Below are 17913 nucleotides of genomic sequence, written 5' to 3'. Positions count from 1 at the left end.
TCTTCATGCTTTTTTTACCATGAATTAGCAGAAGATTATTGCACACATACATAATAGCACTGGTTAGAAAAAAGCTTTGCAGAACAAGTTTGAAACCTGGAGAAATACATATCATTTTGAGAATTTAAAATAGTAATGTTACATACTGAAAAGCTGTTGGCATAAACCCCGATTTGGTAATTTTATGCCATGTATCAATCCAAAATTATTTACATATTCTTAGAAAAAGGATTGTAAATGCACTGTGAAATTAACTGTGTAAGAAAATAAAAACTAAAAGTAGCCACAGTGCACACTCCTTACCTATTCTTCAAACACAAATATCTCTAGTATTTCAAAATCTTTATTTTCCGCATTAAACCACCTACACATTTTGGTGATTAAAGATAGATTTTGCTTTTGCTTTTTTTTTTTTTTAACTAAAGCTCAAAAAGGTACATGAAGTCAGATGAAGCCACAAAATAAAACCAAATCAATTCTTACAAATTGAAAATAACTATGTATTTTTTGTATAACACAATTCTTGTCCGGTTAGGCAACCTGTTTGCCCAGTTTCGGTCCACTGAGATTTGAACTGGCCAAAGTATGTACCCTAAAGACGGAAGTTATAAGCATGAAGCAAAACTACTATACAACAGCAGGTACTAAGACTTGCTGCGGAGTAAAAGGCTTGTTTCAAAAAGGAAAAAAAAAAAAAAAAAGCTAGTATACATGCTAAACAGTTCCTCTCAAATACTGATATCTACCGCTTCAACAACTTTTCTAGTGAAACACTGCATTCAAACAGCTTCTGAATGCAAAATCTTCTGTATTGAGAACGCTTTTTCCAGAGATTGCCAAAAGAGCATCTGATACTATTAAAAATATTTTAATGTTCTGTAACTTAAAACAGAATAACTGATTTGCACTACTTTTTGTTTCAAAATATACATCTGGGCTGACAATTTATACAGCAGGTTTCAGCTTGAAGCTATTTAAAACAGCTGAGTTATAAACTCTGAAAATTGGGGTTTGGAGTGGAAATGCTGACAGACCCTTAACTACTGTGGTGCTACTGGGGAGAAGTTTTAGACCCCATGTCCCTTTCCCCCACCCCTGCCTTTAGGTCCGTTAAGACTCTTTGCTACTATCAGTATCACACAGAAGCCACTTGTAACATCTAACGTGGCAAGTTGAGTCTTTATGACTTCCAGTAAAAAATCCAGGCAGACATATAAACAGAGGGCCGAAGTCTGATGACTTAAATAAAGTCCTGCTGGACATTAAGATTAAAAAGTGAATACAATTTGGACCTGGGTGCACAATATCCATTTATTTTATGCTGGAATACTAATGGATAGTTAGAGCTATACTAACAGGTACAAGTCTAATGCTCTTCCCAACAAAACCAGTTTGCAGTAACAGTCTTATTAGTTACTACACACAACAGGGACTCCCTCCCCAGTGCGTGTAAATATTAGTAATTAAAATTCAAATCTAATACTAAGCCAACATTATTTCAAAAAATTATAATCAAACCAGCACTGTTTATAACATACTTCCTCTCCTGCATAAGATTTATGTTTTTTTAAATTAAACCAGTGCTATATCCAGAGCACTTTTTAACTAGACATCTCTGCAAGAGAATTATGACACACTTAACACACCACTCAAAACATTATCATCAACATATTATTTATTGCCAATAAAACTTCAAAAAGTGTGTTGTCTGTGAGCTGTTTTACTTTCAAGTTACTCCTTAGCCAAGATTTCTATAGCCCAAATCTCTCTCTTTCTCCCTTTCAGAGATAATTCCCATTCTGTTGTAGCACAGTCAAGTGTTTCACTGTATGATACGTGCAGCTTCTTTGGTCTAAAAGTACTGGACAGCTGCAAGCAAGTCAAATTTGAAAAATAAAATTAATCTTTAAAGCTGGTCAAAATTATTTCCACTGAGTTTCAAATTAATTTACCAGTAAATAAGGGTATGTACGTCTTCAGTGTATTTTAAAAAGTAGGCATCGCATACTGCAAATGAAAACACAGATGAACCTACAGCAGAAGGGAGCAAGGGGTGATGCGTCTATCTGACACATCAGTAAATTAATGAGATCTATACCTCCCTGTCAGCAACCAAACATAGGACCCAAATATAAGATGTGTATAACTATATATATTTGAACACAAAAAGATTAGGGAACTGTCTAATCCTTTTTCTACCTTTTTATCACATATAAGTATTCTTATTGTAAAAACATTCTGAATACTTTAATATTTAGTTTAGATCTTTCCCTTATTCTAATGAACTGCCACCTCATCCTTCGAATTGCTGTAAGGTAGGAGATGGCTCTGACGTTTCAAATGAAAACTGCAATGCAAGTACAATAATGCAAGAGCTCTATCATCCCTCCTATAAACAGCAACTATAATACCAACTTAATCTAATGCCTGATTAAATTATAATCACAATTTTCCAAAAGCTCCTCCTTCTCACCCCACAGCCCCTGTGAATCAGAATCACTGTGATCAACACCTAGAGTGCCTTGGAATGCGACACCAAGTCACGAAAACAGAAAACACCCTTTTTTTTTTTGCCATATCTACTTCATCCGACCATCACGACCTGCAGAAGCAGGCCCTGTGCACAGGGTTCCTCCTGCAACTCCAGGCTCTCCCAGCTGCTGCCCTCACACAAAAGCACTTTAAAGTCAACTCTCATCTGCACCCCTATAACATTTCCAAAGCAAAGCTTCAGCTTTACCACCACTCACTTTACCACCAGCTCATTTAACCACTTCTACTAATTTTTTTCCCAGATAAATGGCAACGATAACACAGCTAGTGATGGGGACACACGAGAACAAGGTGATGTTCTGGAAATGCGCTGAGTGAGACTTTTTTCCAAACTGTTCTACCTTTTGAGTGATTTCCAGGCACATTATTTGGCACATCGCGGGTGAGGGAGTGGTAAGCCCCTTGCAGGGCCACTCCACCCCGTCTCTGACCCCGCACCCCACTCAGGCAGGTGCTCTGGGACACCTGAGCCATCACCATCACCCTACCAAAGGCCACAGGAGAGAAAGCTCTGGAGAGAATACTTGCAAATACTACCAGGGGAGGAAAAGGGGTTGCTTTAAAGCGTGGGATTATTCTTGTTTATTATTACAGTTTTTCTAAAAAAAATCGTTTCCTCTTATTAGCACGCCATGGGGATGTAGACAGAAAATTAAAAGCAGCATCCTCGGTGCAAATCGGGGTGGTATTTATTACTTAAACGAGCGAACCCTGCCAAGGAGAGGTCTTCTAGCCAGACACTTCCTCGCTTGTCCACCAGGAGAAGTGAAGGGGCCCTGCGCCCCCCCCCTCCCCAGGAGCCCCATCCCCCCCTGCTCAGCCCCATCTCAGCCCGGGCTGCCTCTGGGGTAGGGGGGCAAAGCCCCTCTGCCCCCTCTCCCACCCCAGCGCCCCCAGCCTGACCCTCGGACCCCAGCCTCCAAAGAACGTTTCACCCACCCCAGATCCCCCAGTGCCACCTCTGGGAGTGGGGAAGAAGACAGGGGCACCCCCAGGGGTGAGGTACTGGGTTTCTCGGGGCGGGGGGGGGGGGGGGGGGGGACACGACACGACACGCTTTGCACCCCCTCACTGAGCTCAGGCCGATGGGTAAATAACCCCTTCCTCAGGGAGGGAAAGCAATTGATTTTTTTTTTTTTTTTTTTAAGAATGCCCAGGAGAGGGTCTGTGGAGAGAAGGGGGTGTCCCCAGGGGTGCTGCTGAGGGGGGCACAGGGTGCCCGGGGGCTGCGTGGGGGTGTCACGCCGGCACTGCCCCGCGGGGACGGAGATAACGGGATGGCTCCCGGGGTGCGCGCGGGGCGGGCCAGAGCACGGGGTGCATTGCCGGGGGGGGGGGGGGCACTGCAGCCGCTGCAGGGGTGAGGGGGCAGAACAGGCACTGCAAGGTGGCAGGGCAGAGCGGGCATTTCGGGGGGCACAGGAAGCATTGCGGGGCGGGGGGGGCACGGGAGCCACGGCAGGATGGGGTGTGTAGGAGGCACCGCGCGGGCTGCACAGAAGGCATTGCGGGGCGGTGGGCGGCGAGGACGCTTCGCCAGGGGGGATGATGTGTGTGGGGGGGGGGGGTGACAGGGGGCACGGCAGGACAGAGGGCACAGAAGCTACTGCAGGACGGGGAGGGGGGGCGGAGGCACAGCAGGACGGGGGAAGCACTGAGACACTGCAGGACGGGGAGCACGGGAGGCACAGCAGGATGGGGACAGGATACAGAAGCCACGGCAGGACTTGGGGGGGTTGGGGGTGTGCAGGAGGCATGGCAGGATGGGGGGGCAGAGAAGCCCCTGTGGGCCGAGGGGGAGCACGGAAGCAGGATGGGGAGCCAAGGGGAGGTACTGCAGGACTGGGGGGGACACAGAAACCCCTGAAATCCGGGGGGGGGGGGGGGGGGGGGGCACGGGAGACATTGGAGGCATTGCAGGACTGGAGGGGCACAGACACCCCAGCAGGACGGGAGGGCACGGGAGACATTGCAGGACTGGGGGGGCACAGAGACCCCTGCAGGATGGGGGGGCACGGGAGACACTGCAGGACTGGGGAGGCACGGGGAGGTATTGCAGGACTGGGGGGGGCACAGAGACCCCTGCAGGATGGAGGGGCACGGGAGACACTGCAGGACTGGAGGGGCACAGACACCCCTGCAGGATGGGGGGGTACGGGAGCCATTGCAGGACTGGGGGGGCACAGAGACCCCCTCAGGCCGGGGGACCGAGGGAGACACCGCCGGACTTGGTGGCGGTGGGGGGTGGGTGGCACGGGAGGTACCCAGGCCGGGGAGGGGGGGGGGCAGTGAGGCCCCTGCGGGCCGGGGGGGGCAGAGGCGTCTCTGCGGGAGGAAGCGCGGCGCGGCGCGGCGCGGGGGGAGGCAGCCCCGGCCGGCGGCGGCTGCGGGAGGGGGTGTCTCACCTTGAATGCCACCGGGAGGGTCTTGTTGCAGCGCCAGTGCGAGGGCAGCACGGAGCAGAGGAAGTTGGGGCTGTCGGTGCGGACCAGCTCGGCGGGGTGGTCAGCGATGATCTCCACCATGGTGCGGTTATCGTGGGGGCGCAGCCTGGGCACGGCGGCCGCCGCTTCTTGCTGCTGCTGCTGCTGCTGCTGCTGTTGGGCTACTACGACAGGGCTGACTTCGCTCATCTTGCCGGGCTGCAGGCTGCTGGAGGGGGGGCTGAACCTCCGGCTGGTGCTGGGATCTACGGGAATACGCATCACAACAGCCACAAGTTAGCGAGTTGGGGGGCGGGGGGGGGGGGGGAGCGGTAGGGGGATCGCTTGAGGAGGCGTGTAGTGGGGGGTGGGGGTTGTAAAAAAAAAAAATCTAGCCGAAAAAGGGGTGAATTAAAAAGTGGAGGGGTGAGGATATGGGGCAAAAAAAGCAAATCGGAGTGGGCGGGGGGGGAAACCCAAAAAACCACACACAAAAAAAAAGCAAAAACAGGAGCGGATTAAACGCACGAAAAAAAAAAAAAAAAAAGTCAAGTCTTTTTGTTTTGGTGGTGTTTTTTTTTAAAGAAAGATTGAGGGGGCGGGGGGTGATGCCGGTCCGGGGGCGCCTGCAGCCTGGAGAGCAGCGAGGAGACAGAGTCTGGCTGGGGGGTCCGGGGCTGCCCCTCTTAGCAAAGCCCGGCTGGAAACTGCATGGTCCCGGCTTCTGCCCAGCTGCAAAGCGCTGCTGCTTCTCCTCCTCCTTCCTTCCTTCCTTCTTGCACAGTCTCTCTGCTCTTTTCCCTCCTTCTAAGCCACCGTTTCTTCCCTCAAGTGCTTGAATTTCTTTCCTTTTTCTTCCCCTCCCTCCCCGTCCTCTTTTCCTTTTCGGATTTGCAAAAAGGTTGTCTTGGGAGAAGTCACACTCGCTGCTGGTTCAGTTTCCTGGGCTGCTGCTGTTGGCGGCCGCCAGAAGAAGAGCGTAACTCTCCAACCCGGGAGAGGGGGTGTTCAGGGGAACGTCCCGATTTCCTCCGAAGAAATCTTCCTCCTCCGGACAGAAAAAAAAAAAAAAAAAAAAAAAAAGGAGCAAACAAAAAGCCCCGCTGGGACAGAGGCGAGGAGCCGCTGGGCTCCCCCGCTTATTGCCTTTGGCTTCAGGAAGCGGAGGGAAGCAGGAGCTCGGGAAGGGGCTTGGGAAAAGTGGCTCCCCCCCCCCCAGAAAAAAAAAAGAAAAAAAAAAAAAAAGCGCTCCCGAAGAGATTTCGGCGTGGAAAGAAAGTTACTGGGGTTGCTGGGGTGAAGGGGAAAGTCACAGGACTACTAATTAAAAGTGAGACTTTAGCCGGCTCCTTTGGGAGGATTCAGGACTTAAGAAAAGTTGAACTTTCGGATTCCCAGGGAAAAAAAGCGGGGAGCATAGCTGAAACAAAAACCAACAAAACACCCCTCCTTAGGCTGATTTCTAAAATATGACCAAGTAAATTCTGGGAAAAGGCAGCCTTGGTGCAGTCCGGTTCTTTTAATGAAGTCGCTGCTGGATCCGAGTCCGTTGAGTTGAATAGGCTAACAAAAATCTTTTTTTTTTTCCGCCCTTGATGAACAACAGCAGCAAAAAGATCATTAAAATGTCGGTTTGTTTGAGTTATTTTTCTTTCTGAAAAATCGGGATTAAAAAAAAAAAAAAGCAACCAAAACCAACAAACTTCTTTTGGGTCCCAAGAAGTTGAGGTCGGGGAAGATGAAGGAGCCGAAAAAAAAAAATTATTACGCCACAGTTTTTTTGTCCTGAATGTGGTTTTTGGAGGCTGGGATTTCTAATGATTAGGTTTTTGTGGTTTATATATACAGGACTCTCTGGCTAAGGCGATCATTATGCTGATGAGAGTCAGCAGCACGTGGTGCTTCAGTCCTCAGACTTCTGCAGCCTTCAAAATAAATAAAACAATGTGCATCCCCCACAGGAGGAGAAACTTTGCTTTAAGTCGCTCTCACCCACGGGGAGGAGGACGGGGACGGGGAAGGGGGGGAGCAGGAGACGGTCTCCGATCTCCACTTCTCTCCGGGTTTTTTCCATTAACACTTTTGGTCTTGTTTGTTTTAAAAAAAAAAAAAAAAAAAGCATGAAAAATCTTGTTTGCAAAAAAATATAATAACAGTAAAAATAATCTGGTGCCAAACGCTTTTTTTTTCGCTAAGTCTCCGGTAGTCTAAAGCCTAAACCATTTCCTTGAATGAATGAAAGCTATAAAACCCCCTTCAGACTATTAAGGTAAAGGGAGTCTGGTTTGTTTTCTCCCTTTAAAAAAAAAAAAAAAAAAAAAAAAAAAAAGGGCAGATCTTATTAAAAACAATTTACATACCCAATAGTAAAAAAGTGTAACCGCCTCCCAGCGCAGATAACAACCTATCACAACCTTCTCTCTAATTTCTAAGGCTTTACTTCGACTTGCTACTTCCACCTTCTTGTAAAAAGTCGGCGCTGCGTGTGTGCTCCTTGCTCGCCTCCTGTGTGTGACTCGGGGCGCTGTGTGCCTGCCTGCCTACCGGGGCTGGGGGCTGCGGGGGTGGGGGGGGGCGGAATGCGCCCTTCTTGCGGAGCCTTTGCAAACCCTAAGCCCGGCACCCCGACCCAGCAGAAAAGCCAGGTTTGTCCTGCCTGCCCCACGGCCCAGCAGCCCGGCGGCCCCACGTACGTGGCCACGGGTGGGGCGATGTGTGCTTTCTGCGGGGGTGGGGTGGTGGAAACAACCTCCGGGGGTGTTTCCGCGCTCCGCGGAGCCTCCGCGCCCTCCGCCAGCCGGACTGGCAGCGCTTCCCGCCGTGCCCCTCACCGGCCGCTTTTCTGTCCCCCCCCCCGTCCCCCCCAAATTTCAGCCCCCCCCCCCTTTGTCCCTAAGGACAAAACCCCCGGCTCTGCACGGGGGGAAGGGGCGTGCAAATGCAGCAGCCAGGCAGCCGTGCTGCTCCTTCCGTCTTTGAATTTAAAGAATAATAAGAAGAAAAGATCTGATGTTCGGTCACAGGGGAGAGCTCTCGCTCCGCGCACCGCGCACCGCGCCTGCCGCCTCCGCTCCGCTCCGCGCGCGCCCCGCCCCGCCCCGCCCCGCCCCGCCGGGGACGGCGCGACGGGCACCCACCGCTGCCGTTATCCCTCGCTCCTCTGCCTTTCCCACGGTTAAACCGGAGAGGAACAGCCACTGACCCACTGCCTCGCTGGGCTCTTTTTTCTTTTTTTCCTCTTTCTCCCCCCCTTTCCCCGGGCTAGCCTTGGAGGGGCTCCGGAAGTTCCCTGTCCCGCGGTGAAAACGCGATCGCTGCGGGGAACGCCGCAAACCCCTTCTGAGCTCGCCCCGCTTCTTCCAACAACCGCAGGGATCTGCTTTTCCCCAAAAGTGGCCGCAAGCATTTCCACAGGGCAAACTGTAAGACCTAGTACATTCAGCAGCCCTGGTTTGCTATAGTTGCCATAGAGAAAATATATTTTATCATAACTATTTTGGTAATATGTTTATACCATAGGTTCTTTTGCCCTCCTCAGCTGAAGGGGAAATACATTCCATTAGAGCCATTCCAAAGGTGCTAGAATGAAGGCAAGAGGTCATCTTATATCCAAATCCTATATAAGCCTGACAGTCACGATTTACTCTATTTCAAAGAAGATACATTTCCACTTTTAATTAGCCACACTAAAAGTTTTACAGTTGCCTCTCTTCCTACTAAAATAAAATAAAAAGTTAATTAGGATACGCTAAAATAAGTTATTGGAAGCTACCGGTTTAAGGTCACTTAAAATAGTCCATGGTTATTTATAATGTCGAAATAAAATTTTCCACTGAACACCCTAACAAAGTTTCAGGTATCTGGCGCAGCTGATTTTCAGTCTCCGTGCAAAAATATCTTTCTGCTGAACATTTACACATTTAACAGGAACTTACTACAGCCTGGAACAGATCACAGCTCAGAGCACTAGAATTTTATTTAAATGGTTATGGACAAATTAATAAAAGTACCAGTAATGTTTATGGACCTGCATAAAAGCTGGATGTGATTTTTCAGAAAAAGTAATTTATGTTATGATATATATATATAATCTGGAACATTGGCTTGGATTTGGCTGAGACGGAGAGCAACCCTGCTGCTCGGTTTTCCTCGGGTTTTATTTCAGAACTACTCGGAATTTTAGCACTGGTTGCAAAATGGGTCATATTTTAAGATGTTAGAGAATTGTAGGAGGCTAGTGAAAAAATGTGCTTGCACTGTGAATTATGTCTTAACAAACACCTTCAGATCCACTTTATAGAATGGGATTTTCATTAGTACGGCTACGTCTGCTGCCATTTCAGTTGTCTTTTAGCTCTTCCACTTTTAACTATGTTATGAATACAGCCATAATTAGATTGCTTGTAGACAAAAAGGTAGTGTTTGAAAGAGCACCGAGTTTGTTTATCGCTACATTTATAAAACATGGGCCCAGCATACTCCTGTTGTAAGCATTGTGTGCTCAGAATGAAAAATAATTGTCAGATTTTAAAGATTCTAACCTGGATGATGTTCCCCAAATAAATAGTTTTGATGCCGGTTTGTTGGGCTGGAATGTGCTGTAAATACGATGAATACAGAATTTACTTTGAGCTTCTCTATATATGTAAATAGTGTTTGTGAAACTGGATTAATTGAATGGGTTCACTGGGTTTGTTATTGTATTGGGTATTTTTAGTCAGAGCGACTACAGCAATGTCAGCAATTATTACTAGAGTTAAGGACTTGCCAATATTCTCTTTCCAGCATCTACCTTCCCAAAGTTTTTTATTCAGTCGTGAAAATGTGCACCGAGCCAAAATGTGTGAACTGAAGTAAGCTTAAGGCTGGAGAAGGTTTTGCCCAAATTTCCATTCATTTCAGTAGGGGCAAGATAAGCTCCAGTGTCTCTTGGCAGCATTTTGCTTTCGCTTTGGTTGTAAATTGACTGTTTGCCCAGCTATTCTTTGCTTTTTCTTAAGTATGACAAATAGTAACTCTAGATTTGCACATTATTTGGTCAGTTAAGTAGGCATGTGGTAATGAGTTCTGTAACTACAGCATTCATAGTCAGACTATGGACTGCTATGGTTTGTTTAACTACTGTGTCCCTGCCCCATTGATTTACAGCCCAGATAAAAGAAGACTCTTTGCGTCCCAAAATTAGTTGAAAGCATTTAATATTTCAGCACCACGCACTGATTTTTAGCATTTACAGTCCCTGATACAAACATAAGCATAAAGGCTTGAACAACAGGCTGGAAAATGATTACATTAAAAAAAAAATCGATCTTGAGAATATTACTGTTTCCCACAGCATTTTCAGTAGGAAGTGAGGACCGAGAGCTGAGACTCTTGGCATTCTGTCTCAGGATTTGGTGCTGGTTTGCTGTGTGACCTCGGCACAAGCCTTTTAGCAAGTTTTCCTTCAGCATAAAATGGGGCACTATTACTGTACACTTTTTGAGATATAAAAATATTTGTTAAATTCTCAGAAGTCCAAAGATTAGCAGGGCTCCGCATCTGTAACACATACCAGTAATACCAGAAGAAAAAAATCTAAAAGCTGGTAAGAAACCTGCTGTGTCACTACTGAAAAATTGTCGGCTTTTCCATGGCACGCAGTGAAATGCACGTTATACAAACAACAAAGTAAATAGTTACTGCTTCAGATTTATTTTTTTTTTTCTAAATGATGTATTTTCTGCTTCTCTAATAAGCATGGGCTGCAAGCCTAGGTCTCGGTCCTACTGTAGGGTTCTCCCATTTCCCTCCCTGTCTGCAACCTCTTATGCCCCATTGGAATTGCATGTATTTCAATGAGGTTTAAAGCAGCAAATGACCATGTCATCATTGCAAAGTAAAGAAACGTGGGCCTACTTGTCATCTTATAACAGCGTTTGAAAGAGAAAGTATGGCCTGTGCTTTCTGGTAGTAAAAACCTGAATGTGTTGTATGATTAAAAAAATGTACGGCCTGTCTTTTTGAAAATTTTTTTTTTTTTGCTTGCAACGTGCAAACTGAAAATTAACTGTAGAAAGTTGTTAGGGTCCTCATATTTAAGGGAAAACTGCTTTTTTCATGGCAAGACCAACTTTGTCCCTTTCCATTAATTTTCCTCCCCAACTTCTGTGTGACTAATTTCAGAACGAGAAAAAAGGCATGTTTTTTCCTTGAATGCATTCAGATAAATTCAGCATGTTGTTTTAGAGATATAAAGGCTAAAAAATGAAAGCTTAACATTTCTCCCCCCCTCCCCTTCTTTCAGCATATATAAAATCAGCATGAGCCAGAAACTTCACGGTTATTTTTTCTGTTGACCTCAATGAAAACTGGTTCCCTAGACTAACTGTGGGGAAAGTGGGTGGTATAACTGTTTGTAATTAAAAAGGGTTTATACATTTGGAACCTTGCAGAGTCCCTACATTTTGCATGCTGGTTTTTAAGAGACTAATGAAGTGCACTCTGGCCAGATACAAGCTCCATAAAGCTCACACAGAAGATACTACAAGGCGTAAGTCAGTCTCGAGTGGGAGAGGTGGTTTTTAATGCTCTCAACCACAAGCACACCACCAGACCCTTGCATTTACACTGCCAGTGCTGCAACGGTGAGGATTCCCATTGTGAGTCTATTCTCGATAGCATGAATGGCAGAAAAAATTTTCAGTCAAATTCTTTGTTAATAACATGAGTCTTGAAATTGAAACCATAGAAAACAACCAAACAGTGATAGATGTGTTCTAAAAAGGATGAAAACATACAACATTAAAGAGGTGGTGCAGTCTATGGGAGTGAAATAGAAGAAGAAAGCATATGGTGATGGCAAATGTAAACATAATGGCCATAGCAAACCAGCTCTCGGAGGTACTATAAAAATTAATCTATTTTTGCCCTTTTTTTCCTGAAAATTCACTCAAATGATGAACAAAGCATAGCCACGCCAGACCATAGTCATATTTACGGTATGATATAATGTAATCCTGAAAATCCTGAGCATTCTGGTCACATTTTAGCATAATGTATGTGTGCCACACATTGTGTGGCCTTAAGACCTTGGGTGTGCAGGGCATAACACAGGATCTATCCCTTAGTCGACTTGTGGAATTGGCAGCCATGTCACAGAAGACAACAACATCAGTCCAAAAACAAGCCATAAGAGCAGATGACAAAACATTAGGCATCACAGGAATGATTCTCTCTAGTAATAAAAGACAAAGATCTGGCAGAAAAAATATTATAGGTGAAGCTGCCAGCAGTATCTGCAGTTAAGCTTGTCTACCACTTTCCAGTATAAGACCTTGTTTTCACTCACATAACGTTGCCAATTTTTAACTGTTCAGGATGAGCTTTTCAATCCTGAGTCTGCCTCAAGCTGAATTTTTTTGGAAACTTCCAGCAGAAATACTTCTGCTGCTTCTGAGATTGGGATTAAGAGAAAACACATTGTTTCACAACAGTTTAAAATTTCTTAGAATCATCCTAATATCTATTTTAGAGCTGGGATGGGAAGTTTTACTAAGTAGCAGAGGAATAAGGAGGAAAAATCAGATAAGTGCCTTTTGTTACCCTTGACCAAAAGGATCCACCCGAACTTGGCCGAGTTAGAAGTTGCTGAAAATTGTTGAGGTTTTTCTTGCGCATGCTCACTACAGATGGAGTAGTTGGCAGCTAAATTTTGCAAAGCCTCCACAGCAGCACTGGGCTTGCTAGGCTGGATTGGATCTGTAGTCAGTCTAGTGTGACCAATCTTCTCCCCGACAGTAGGCTGCACTGTTTTAGAGGTAAGGATAAGAAACCCTGGAGTCAGCACATAGATACGGGATCTATTCCTCCTTTAAGGTCTCATCCTAGTTAATAGTAGCTTATAAAATATGATCAGAAGGACTGTCAGCAGTTTTGTTTAAATTGTGTCTTTTAGAAGTCTATAATTCAACCATAAAAATTCCTTACAGCCTGAAATCTGGCTTATACTCTCAGTCCAGAAGTCAAAATTCTCTACAGATTTTTTTCAATAGTCTGTTTTGAAGTGATAGAAAAGAAAAAATAGTCATGTACAAATTCTGGGTATTTCTTTCATAACACACTTAATAAGTCAGTTATGGTAAGTATGATAAGTTTTAAACTATTAGTTTAAAATGCTGGTCAGGGCCTAGAAAGAATGTGAGTAATTCAAATCTTCACCACTAACACTAGACATTCAAACATGAGTAAGATTCTCTGACCTTGGGATATTAGGAGTATTATGAAATTAGGAGCTTATGTGATGTAATACCAAAACCTGTTATTCTAGTTTATCTTATAAGTATTTAGATAATTTATTAAATGCATACATATTGAAAAGCAAGGGCTGTCCTTCCACAGCAAAACCTATCGTGAAGACAGTCACTCAAATGTTTTCATGATTTAAGGATAAGAAGACAGACATAACCTGGAAGTATTCAGGAAGAACAAGTAAGAGGTCCTCAGAGGGCCAAAGAAGATGCAAAACCTCTCTTGGAAGACCACAGCAGCTCTCATTACTACCAAGCTTCCCTTTGTAGTAGAGAAGACAGAGCAGCTCTTCCCATCCTTGGAATGCTTTCAAACATACTGTGCTTGGCACCCTGAGGTTAGCATGATTTTTGAACAGATAAAAGCCCGTTACATGAAGTGGCAGATCCCACCCTCTTTCTTTTTTTCTCCCCCTTGGTAAGAAAGAAAGAAAAGCCTTATTCTGTCTCCAGTTCCACTGATTTCAGTGGGAGCCTTCATGGAATAAGGTGCTGCTTCATGTAAGAGGAGCAGAGGCAAGCCTATAGGTAACTTGCTACTTCAGGTTACTCTCCTTATCCTTTCACATTTCCATGTCTAAATGCCCATCTTGCTGAAGAATATGTAAAGTCTTTCAGCTCTTCATTTCCACTCCATTTTAAAGAGCTAGAATAATTCATATTTTTAGGCAGGAGAAAACCATCTTCCACTGTTTTTGACAATGGAAAAACATGGACTGAGGGAATCAGAGGAAAGCTCTATTTACTAAACACCACATGTAGATTACCACTGATAGTTTTTCTAAGGAAATTTATGACCTGCGTGGAGTAAATAAACTCCCTTTTTGGTAAAGAATCTGCAAGCCAATCATTCATGCTTGCTTAGAGACGTTACTGTTCATGTTGCTTTTATGTGGAAGGCTACAGTAAAGGGTGATGTTATGTCGAAAATAGACAGTTGGCAGCTCTGGGGAAAAAAAAAAGAGTGAGCCACTTCTGACATTACTTATCATGAGATTTTTGCTAGATTATGGCACATTCACTCTGATTCAGGAAAGAAAGAAAAGATAATGATAGGACAATTATAATTCTTGTAACTAATATGTTATCTTCATGCACGCACTTGCATGCCTAGCTACATTTACTGGCAAGTTATGTCATTTTACACATATGGAATAAACAGAGAGCTCCCTGTACGTACAAAATGTTTAGTAAGCCTGAAAGCTGTTTGCTCTGTATCTCAGAGTAGATGAGAATGAGACAGGCAATTTTCCTCTCCTGGCTGCCCACCCTGCGCTCCTATCATTGCGCTCCTTCCCTGCTCCCCTTCCGCTGCCCATTTTATGCTCTGGATCCAATAGAGACATAACTGTTTAAGATAATCATGAAAACTAAGTGAGAAGAAGGAACTTTATTATGTGTCTGTATGTCATGTTTTCAGAAATATTGGTATTTTTTATGTACGAGTAATTTGGTGGCTTTCAGTGGTACCCCTCTTGATTTACACAGTGGTGGGAGAGGAGAACTGGGCTGTTATTATCTATTAAGTCTACCTAATTTAATAGAAGCATGCAATATGTGTGCTTATTTATTTTCGACTATCATATGTGAAATTACCGATACAACCTGCAGTAAATACTATTCTACCTGTGAAAGTATTACAAATTTAAAAAAAAAAAGTGAAGTGCCTTTCTGAGTGATGATCCCATGCCCTTAACTCACCCCACTGCACTTCAGCACATAGGCTCTTTAATGTCACTGGGGTTTTGCCTTCTCTAGAAAAACGATCTGTTTTTGACGAGGAGTGTCAAAAATAGTTTTCCACCCTTGGATCCACTCAAGTACTAGTAGAAACGGTTGCCTCACTGGTGTGGACAAGGTCAGGGAAGTTCACTGCTTACTGTAGCAAATCATGCCTGTCGAGGGCTCATGGGACAACCTGCCTGCCTTGGAGTGCACAGAAGATCTGTTACAATAGGTATTGAACTCGACTGACGCTGTCTGCACTGGAAGAGCAGTTGTTTTCAACACTGCTCCAAGATGTGCAGAGAGTGGGTAAGCATTTTAACAACAGTTGTCAAAACCACGTTGTTTGTCTGGGGTGGGTGCATACCTACTGACATATCGATGCTATAAAAGGCCCAATTCAGTAAATGTGGGATAGTGCAAAGTCTGCAATGTCAGCGTGGACTGTGACTTCCTATGCTGACATGCACTTGCAGGATGTTGGATGATGAACAGGATTTTTAATACATAGTCACTTATCATCTACATAAATACAGGATTCAAAGCCATAAGCCAGTCAGCTTGTGATTTTTAAGCAGGTGATTTTTAAGATTATGCAGTCTAATTAAAAGAAAAGTTGACTTTGATAGAACAGTTAGTGGAAAAAAATACTCATGTATAAGCAAGTGATCAATACTCTTTATTACTTGAAGCTGTTGACATAATAAATAATGCTGAATCTTGTAGCCCCTTCATACACTATGTGCTGTTTTGTGCTCTTATGTGAGAAAGCATAAGAAACTATTTTGCCAAACCAGACTGGACCAGGTATCTCTACTTCTTGGATGTTCACTAATAATTGATTAGCTCCATGGAAGCACCATGAAAGAAGTGGATTGTAACAGAACTTTTCTTTTTCTATAGTATTTATTTTTGCAATTGCACAAAAAATAAGATAGCATACGAGGAAGGAACCTGAAGCAGAAGATATTTTCAAACTGGTAAAAGGAGATGCTATTTTGTATGGAACAACTTCTAGTTGACCTTTTTTAATGAGTCCCATAAAATTCTATTTTGGCTGCAAATGGAACAACATTTCTAGAAGGATTAATGTTTAATCTGTCTGTCTGTCTGTTTATGTATCTATCTGTGCAGGATTTAAAAAAGACTAAAGGAAGCTAGCAGCTCACTCTCACTTATAAGATCTTTCTCTACTGTGCTGGATGCCATTAACATTAGCATACTACCACAGAAAAAGAATCTAAAGGAGACAGTGACATTCATAAGAAATCTTCCAAAAGCATTCCATCCCTCAAAAACTCTAACCCTGAACAAGAACCTGACTTTCACAAAACCCGTTAAAATATATGAACTGTTCAGTACACTCACAGAATTGATAACAGTCACAGCATTTTTTTATAATGATAAAATCCAGAGCTATATTAGATGGGAGAAAGTAATTTTTGAGGGATTTTGAAACTCTTCAGAAATTTCAGCGTGGTCAATCAACTGCACTTATACTTGGGGGATTTTTTTTTTTTTTGGCATTGTCTCTTTTTTGTTGGTGTTGGTACAGGTTTCTATAAGTCTGCCTGTCTTATAACATTCACACAATATTTCAGAAGTACAACACAGTCATTCTTTATCTTTCCTGGTCTCGGATGTTTGGTGAATGTGAGCCTTATAAATAAAATGGACACACAAGAATATAGATACTTTACAAATACTTTGTAACAGAGGGATAAAAAAAGATAGCAAGAATAGAGGAAGAATCTTCCCATTCAAGAGTTCTGCATTGGCACTTTGTAGCAATTGCCAGTAAAAAATGCTTTAGCATTTAACAATCCCAGCTGCAATAATTGGTTCATTGGAAAAGGTGACTGGGTATGTCCTTTGGCTGATCTGAACACATTGCCTACGGTTTAAAACCAACATCCTAACATTTTCATAATTTAAAAAATGTATCTCGTTCATTAGTTTAAGCATATTTTTAAATGCTTCTGTATTTTCCATCATGATTCTAAGTTGAAACTGGCATAATGGAAATTGGAGAGAAGTAGCAAAGAAATCAAAAAGTAGTCTACTCTTTCCCAGCTACAGAAATGACCAAAGCTGCCAGAGAGGCACCTTATACAAAAGGAAGACTGTCTGGGGAAGAGGTAAGAATATTCTCAGGAGCTCTGCTCAAGGCAGTGTTTCTTATCCAAAAGAAAGGCAGAAACATGTAATTATACCCATCCTTCAAAACTAGGTCTTACTGCTTTCCTGTGTGTTTCAGATCACATGTTATTTTACATTGGAAGCTTAGTGCTAAAATCTAAAATGTAAGGGCCAAGTTCTGCTCTTAGATACACACGCACAACTCCAATGAACTCAAAGAGAGCTGTGTTCATATGTTTAGCAATGGAATTTGGCCCTAAATATTTAAACATTTATTCAGAGGGAAAAAAACAAAGCTTCTCTGATACATTTGTATCTCATATCTAATGTACACAGATTACCACCACTGGGAACCCACATTAAGGGACAAAAAGTTTTGGGGAACCATAATCTCAGCATTCTACCTGCTCTGCACAGTCAAATAACATGAATTTGTTTCAGAACATTGAGGAAATTAAATCCTTAGCAACCTGTGGCTGATGTTATTTATTCTGCAGTCCAGGAGTAATTTGATGCAAACTCCTGCCACTTTTCCTATATTTCAAGAAATTACTGTTTTGAATGGACTGATTCTGGAAACTTTCATTATATTAATATGCAATCCAGGAAGAACTAATGCCCTTTGCTTATATTTCCTCTGCAGTGGAAGGCTCTGTGCTCTGGCTAAATCTCACTTATCTTTCAAAGGCTTATGACAGGAGTCCATAATAATCTAAACGTAATTTGGAAATGGTTAACCTGAAGATCCCACCTGCTCCCCATGGCAAAATGACCCTGGATGTATT

At 43.7% G+C, this 17913-nt stretch overlaps 1 protein-coding gene across 4 annotated transcripts in view; it reads right to left on the bottom strand.

Annotated features, from left to right (window-relative positions):
• Positions 1–5286, bottom strand: part of RUNX2 (RUNX family transcription factor 2) — a 159007-nt gene extending 153721 nt beyond the window's left edge. For all 4 annotated transcript variants that reach the window (XM_055713576.1, XM_055713577.1, XM_055713578.1 and 1 more), the window contains exon 1: positions 4959–5286. In XM_055713576.1, coding sequence (XP_055569551.1) covers positions 4959–5258 — 300 coding nt within the window. In that variant the 5' untranslated portion in view covers positions 5259–5286. The remainder of the gene's footprint in view (positions 1–4958) is intronic.
• Positions 5287–17913: the final 12627 nt, after the last annotated feature.

The sequence above is a fragment of the Falco cherrug genome, chromosome 6 (genome assembly GCF_023634085.1).
Source record: "Falco cherrug isolate bFalChe1 chromosome 6, bFalChe1.pri, whole genome shotgun sequence".
Lineage (NCBI taxonomy): Eukaryota > Metazoa > Chordata > Aves > Falconiformes > Falconidae > Falco > Falco cherrug.
Note: the sequence above shows the minus strand (reverse complement) of the source record. Positions and strands in the feature narration are given on the sequence as shown.